This window comes from Vigna umbellata, chromosome 1, assembly GCF_029865625.1.
Source record: "Vigna umbellata cultivar VRB3 chromosome 1, Vumbellata_1.0, whole genome shotgun sequence".
In the NCBI taxonomy this organism is placed as follows: domain Eukaryota; kingdom Viridiplantae; phylum Streptophyta; class Magnoliopsida; order Fabales; family Fabaceae; genus Vigna; species Vigna umbellata.
The window spans coordinates 25,148,972-25,156,488 of NC_142165.1; the positions used below are offsets into that span (position 1 = coordinate 25,148,972).

At 32.0% G+C, this 7,517-nt stretch overlaps 1 protein-coding gene across 1 annotated transcript in view; it reads left to right on the forward strand.

Annotated features, from left to right (window-relative positions):
- The first annotated feature begins 7,221 nt into the window (after positions 1 to 7,221).
- Positions 7,222 to 7,517, forward strand: part of LOC124837159 (rust resistance kinase Lr10-like) — a 14,113-nt gene continuing 13,817 nt past the window's right edge. Inside the window, exon 1 of the mRNA XM_088101692.1 lies at positions 7,222 to 7,517. This exon is cut by the window's right edge and continues 504 nt beyond it. Within this exon, the coding sequence (XP_087957818.1) occupies positions 7,238 to 7,517 (280 nt within the window). The 5' untranslated portion in view covers positions 7,222 to 7,237.

The window sequence follows — 7,517 nt, forward strand, 5'->3', positions numbered from 1 at the left end:
TTTCGACATAGTGTTGAGGACTAAGAAGGCATCACAAGTGCGTAACCTTCCATTGACCGCTCATCAACATATCATCAGGATAAGTGTCTATTGGGTATTGTGCAAAGGGTGTCCCTTGAGTATTGTGGAACGAGTGTCTATTGAGTATTGTGGAACGGGTGTCTATTAAGTATTGTGGGATGAGTGTCGATTAGTAATTGTGGTATTGTGGGATGAGTATCTATGATGCGATTGTTGTATGATGGTATGAGTGTGTCTCACATAATTATTATATGAGGTTTATTGAGTGCATCAAAGTAAATATGCATGTTTTATAAATGATTGGTTGCATGTTAGCTCACCCTACTTGTTTGTGTTTGTGTTTGGGTATGTGCGATGATCGTATAATTCGTTATAGGGAGCAGATGAAGGAATGTCGTCTACTTCACTTCCAATGAAGAGAAAGATAGAAGAATAAAGTAGAAGAACTCAAGTTATAATTTTGTAATTGAAATCTGAGTTTAAAACATGTATAAACATATATCAACTATGAATTTTTAAGTGTGAGATAACGGTATGTTACCGTAAATGTAATGTTACAATATATAAACTATGAATTATCAAGTGTGAGAATTTGGGATGTTACATTAATGGTATCAGAGCAGTTCATCCTTAGAATGACCTCGGTGTTGTGGATCTGTCGTGTCTTCTCTGTGAAGAATTGATTTTAAATGGTATAATTTACCATTTCCTGCAAGTCCAGATAATAGAGTATTGTGTCTAACTAGAGGTTTTGAGAACATAAAACGTCTTAATAGGAGTGATGAGGGTGCACACTCATGACTTTTACCAGAGATGATTTTCCTTTCTTAATTCTGAAGGTTTGGGGAAAGATAGAGTTGTGGTTCCAGTGGGGTTGTATTTAGAAATCTGTCTTCTTCTTGCCTTTGTGGTAGTGTATTGTGCTCTATAGTGGTAGAGGGATGCAGATTCAAGGACAACTTGACCTGTATACCTTCATTAGAATTGGTTAAAGCCTTTGAGGCAAATTCTTGCCTCGAAGATAAGGAGATATAAGACCACAGTTTAGGTTTCAAAGGATGGGTGAAGATGTTGGTGTTTAGAAGTAATGTTTTAAGAAGTTTTCAAGAACAAAATCGGGAGATCGGATATCTTACGTTTCACAAGAAGAGTTGAGTTCAAAGGCTAGAATAAGAGGAGCTTTGGGTAAGCATTGGTGTAGCAATGTTTAAGGAATCAACTTGGTTCTGTATATCAGTGGTGTCAGAGGTGGATTTATCCTACGAACTCATTATGAATCATACTGACAATGATTCTCTGTGTGAACAGAGAAACTATCAGAGTGGTTCGTCCTTATGACGACCTAAGAGTTGTGGATTTATCCTACGAACTCATTATGAATCATAATAACAGTAATTCTCTGTGTGAACAGAGAAATAACATGCACCCAACCCAACTGTGAAACCTCTAATATGCCTAGCTTGGCAAGGGCTTTGGGGAATGAGCGCATCTAGTTTCTAGTACATATATCGAATGAGAAAATTGAAATTAATTACTTTGGCATTACGATGCGTTTATGTTTGACTGTTTATTGAAATGAATTATAAATTAATTAGGTAAATGAAGTCAATCTTTTGCTATTGATTTCCACATGATGGTGTGAGTGTGTCTCACATAATTATTATATGAGGTTTGTTGAGTGCATCAAAGTAAATATGCATGTTTTATAAATGATTGGTTGCATGTTAGCTCACCCTACTTGTTTGTGTTTGGGTATGTGCGATGATCGTATAATTCGTTATACGGGAGCAGATGAAGGAATGTCGTCTACTTCACTTCCAATGAAGAGAAAGATAGAAGAATAAAGTAGAAGAACTCAAGTTATAATTTTGTAATTGAAATCTGAGTTTAAAACATGTATAGACATATATCAACTATGAATTTTTAAGTGTGAGATTGCGGGATGTTACCGTAAATGTAATGTTACAATATATAAATTATGAATTTTCAAGTGTGAGAATTTGGGATGTTACAAGTCTAAATACAAGACATAATAAAAATATAGATATTATAGTAAAATAAAAGTTAAATTATATTTAACTATTTATAAGTTGTTAATCTAAAATGAGAATTAATAATTCATTATTACAAAACCAACAAACTATTACAATCACAAACAAATAAACAAGTTTAAGATTTAGAACACTTCTCTTGTTAAACTCACTTTCCTTAAAAGTCACAAGGGATGAACACCTCGTAATGTTTCACGAAGGATGATCACCTTCTTTGAATCCTCACAAAAGATGACATGCTTTAACTCAGCAACAACAACAACACTAATTAAATCATAACTCCCGTGAAAGTTCTCGCTAGAGTCCTTAAAGTCATAACACAAGAGTTACATGTAAGACTCGAGAAATTAGTGTTATATATGCACAAATTAGTGATTGAGATACCCTTGGTTACTGAAATAAGATTTATTTTATACTAGTATGGTGTGGTTAATTAGTTGTAGCTTGTTGTGGTGGGATAAAAGTCTCGTTATTAGTGTGAAATCTTAATTGGTTGTATTAAAAATGTGCAATATGTGGTATATGCAAAATAGAAATAAATTAAAATGGTATTAATTGGAAAAATAATCACAAGAATTAAGTTGGCATAGTGGTGATATGTTATATGTGTTGTATGGAATTCGAATGAGAACTTCTTTTCTCAACTTCATCTTCGTGAAATGTAGAGCAACATTTTGTCCTTTCAATTTTTTCCTTTTCTCATTCGAAACTTGAAACCTTAGAGTTAGGGGAAGTGCTATGGCGAAAGAGAGAGGGCAGTCTCCGTGAAACATGGTAGAATCCATAACTTGCGAGACTTGCACGTAACTGAATGAGGTTTTCTTTTGGTGATTGAGGGCCGAGAAGATGGGAGGGTTGCAACGTGAGAAAGGGAATTAGAGGAAAGATTGTGAAGCAAATCTTTTTGCAATGTTAAGGGTTTTGAGATTAGGGTTTTAGTGGGTTGGAAGACGCCTAGGGGTTGAGGGGTTGCGGATTAGAGAATGAACGTGGGAGTGGATAGCGAGAAACACGAAGTTCGTATCGAGAGTTGCAATGTTGATGGTATAAATATGGATAGTGCTCGTTGAATCTTATTATGGTTAGGATAGGAAGGGAGGTAGTGTGGTGTTTGGATGCTACTGTTGTCACATTTAAACATGTTGAATGGGTACTATGGTATAGTAAAATTGTTTGGAGTAAAATTGTGGTTTAAATTTGCTATTTGTTTGCCATATTGAAAACTCTGCAGTGAATGAGAACTATGGATGTTAAAGGCTATTGTTTGTACATGGAATATTCATGTATAGTGATAATGAACTTGGGTGACATGGTATCCATTTTGGTGATGTGTGGCTGATTTAATCTGCCAAGTGATGTTTGAATGAATTATAGTTTTAAAGACCTAGAGATAACACCGTGTATCTATTATAATGGGTGATATGGCTGAGTGCAAAGTCATGTGCCTCGTGGAATGTGTTTCTTGATGCTGGATGGCTGTCTTAGAACTGAACCGAATATTTGGGCTTAGAGGCATCATTGGGTAACATAGGAGTACTTCGTAACCTTTCCTTTTTAGGGGTAGAAAAGTAGTCATCTTTTCTCCAGTGGTAGAAAGATGGATCTCTTCGTCTTTAAGAAGTGATAGAAGAGAATGAGATTCTAATATTTTGCCCTTTCCTCTTGCGAGAGGGTAGAAAAGGATGAATGTCTTGCCCGTAGGGTTTCGGCTCATTCTAAGTTTAGATCTGATTGAGCAGCTTGAGGAACATGGGAGATAGGTTCGAAGCTACAGTTGAGGACCTCTCGAATTGTTCTATTTTTGTAAACATCGTGCAAGAAAGTTGGAAGACATTTATAAAGATTATTAGTATTGACATAGGTTACTCTAAGAATTCAGACGTGGTCTGATTGTTGATCAGAAAAATAAAAAGATGAGAATTCTTAAAGAGAAGTAGAAGATTTGTAGAGAGAAGAAGGAGGAGATAAAAACTCAGAAGGTTGAAGATGAAGGGTGCATACAGAGATCACACAGGGTTTTTAAGGGTTCTCACATGTAAGAGTAGAATTACTTTAAATAAAAAAAGAAAAAATAAAAAAAAATATTTATTAAAATTAAAAATAAATTTTTAAAAAAGTTGAAGGTATAGAACGAAATACTGATGCAACTATTACTGTTGCACGAGTTTTTCAGTTGTTTTTATATACATTATAATTGTTTCTACTTTTGAGTGTAAACTTTTAGAAACATAATTATTCTCTGTTAATGTTTCAATTCTCCGAGTACTTCTTTAATTGCAACAGGGGATCTCAAATGCAAGGAATTATCATATTAAAAATAATTTAAATATGAATAAAGTCTCATGTTGAATAAAAATAATATAAAGTTAATCATTATATAAAATAAAAGATTTATAAATTTATTCTTTTAAAGTTTGTGGTTAAAAATAATGTTAAATGTTTTATGTGAAATTACTCAATTTCATATACATATATAACGTCTTCCAATTAATACCTTCATATATAATGTTTTCCTATTAATACTTTCATATATAATATCATCCATTAATGATATTAGAGTCCTAAAAGTAATTTACTTATATTGTTATAAGTAAATTTAGACTCACTAACAACAAAAATATTTAAATAAGTCACCGTATATTTAAGAAAAATATGTCATATAAAAAAAACTCACTTCAAAGAAAAATTTATGAGAATAATCAGAGTATAGATCAAAATCTCACAAAAATTTTAAAAATGATGTCAAATGAAATATATATATATATATATATATATATAACTTCTCTCTAATCACTAATGCAGAAAGAGCTTTAGACGTCTGTTATTTTGGTCTTTTGACGTTCGACATGCACCCGACATCTTTGTGGGTGACGTTAACCATACGTCTGTTGTGCCAGGTCGGACGTCTATATAGACGTTTGTTCTAGCACAAACAGACGTCTATATAGACGTCCGTTCCGACACAACAGACGTCTATATAGACGTTCGTTTGTGTCGGAACGGACATCTATATGGTTGAACGGGTATTTAGGGTTACGGGATTTGGACGTCTGTTTGTGCACTGCCAGACGTCTAAGGGTCACTCAATGAAAATTATAATAACACGTCAAAAACATGCATACACAAAACCCTATCAAAAAATTATTAACGAAGAAACTAACCTGAAGAGCAGATTCGAAATGAAAATGGAGGGAAATGGAGGAGTGCACGACCTAAAACGTAGGCCAAAAAACGCCGCCCAAGAACATGCAACAAACTGCACCAAAACGCACCGAAAACGGACGTTCAAAAGGCTGAAGTAATCAACTCTTCAACTCCCCCGTTAGTCTCTTGAACGTCCGTTAGAGGGGGCCGGACGGCTACAATATTATAGACGTCCGGCCCCCTCCAGAACGGACGTCTCCACACTCAATTATTTACATTTATGCCACCGGTCAATTATTTACGTTGGGGTTTTAGTGAAACCGACATCTATTGAGTGACGTTAAAGGCCAATTCTGCACTGGTGAATAAAGCACCTATATGAAATAAAATAAACCCATCAGGTTGTTGGATCCTAATGGCGAAGTGATGTGGAACATCTTGGTAAAGGATGTTAGATACGATTTTATGATAACAATTTTAATTTATATTTTTTACTTTCACAACCAGTTGCAGAAACCATATGCAAAAGATAAAAAAGACTTATGATTTCTCGAGTCAAAGTCTTCGTTTTCAAACAATATCTTTTATAGGACAAATGAAGTCCATTAATTAGGTGGGTGTCATAAATATATTAGCATACATTTAATTCTATCAATATCAAGGTGCTTGCATATTAAGTTCCAGGAATTGACTCCCCCAAGTAATAATTCAGTGAGAGTCAAGTGTGATAGAAGTTTGGCTATAGTTAGTTAAATTCTTCTTATAAAAATATTATATACATCCCTAAATTTGTTATATTTATTTAATACAATTTTTACTTATTTTTTTATTTTTTTCTTTCTTAAAAAATATAAAATTTATATTTTTGTGAACATTTTTTCTTGCATATGAATGTAAAATTGTGTCTTACTTACCCTTTCTCTTGTCCTTTATCTTCTACGCGTAATAACCCACAAAAGTTAATCCAAAAGTTAATCAATAGTACATCTTCTACGCGTAATAACACACGCCAAAGGCTAGTGCATGTCACAATAAGTTTGTTCCAAGAAATACGTAAAAAAATAATAATTTTAACTTAATTAAATACATGTATACTAAAATAGAATAAATAAAATTGTTAAAATTAATATTTATTTTTTGTACTTCTTTTATCACATTAGTTGTCCCTTCTTACTTTTTTTCATATGTTTCTTTGGTAAAATCATTAAATTAATTAATAATTTATCTCGTTGGGTTAAAAATATTTAGCTTAAAAATTAGTTTGATTGATATAAAATATTTAACAAAATACATAAAAAACTTTATTTTATGAATCTCCAACTTATAATCTATAAGTTAATTCAAGTAGCTTGTATTTTATAGCTTATTTAATTTTATTCATATCATATATTATATTTTAATTTTTTTATTCTTACATTACCTATTTTCAATTTTAGAGAAATAAAAATCCCTCTCCTCCCTCTTGTATCACATTAAAAGCATCTATTCATGGTTGATTAAATATCTCTATTAAGATATTAAATATTTATTTTAGTTATTACATTTCTTTTATTATTTATTATGGTTACCTTTTTTATTTGTTATGTAGTTCAAATTAAAAGAAAAATATTCAACATTAACCAATGTTTTATTACGTAAAACATAAAAATTATAAAAAAGAAACTTGATCTGAAAGTAAATAAATATAAATTTGATTACTTAATTAGCTTGAATAAAATTAATTGTCCAATTAAAAAATATATTTAATTTTTAAAAAATAGGTAAAAGTACTAAACTTTTTTTCAAAAAAAGTATTGTTTAAAATTTAAAATTATATTTAATAAAACATATTTAGAGAGAGAATTTAAAATTTAAAATTATAATTACATAAAATATATTTAGAGAGAGATGAGTATTTCTTCTCCCTATCCAAGCATCTCTTCATGGTTGACCAATTCCATATTTTAAATATTGAATATTTATTTAAGTATTACAATATTTTTATTATTTAACCTCAAACTTTGTGAAACTGGCCTTTAAATATGAGCTTGGATTCTGCTGAGCGTAGAATTGTTGAAACAGAAGAGATATTAGGCATGAGGATGTGGAGAGAGAGAAGCTTGATAGTGTTAGTATTTCTACTTCACCAAATTGACGGAGAAGATGGTTGCCCCGTCTCTTCCTGTGGCAAAATCACCAACATATCTTATCCATTCCGATTGAAAGGAGACCCAAAAGTGTGCGGTCGGTATGAGTTATCTTGTGAAAACAATATAACGGTGTTATCTTTGTACTCTGGAAAATTTCATGTGGAGACCATCA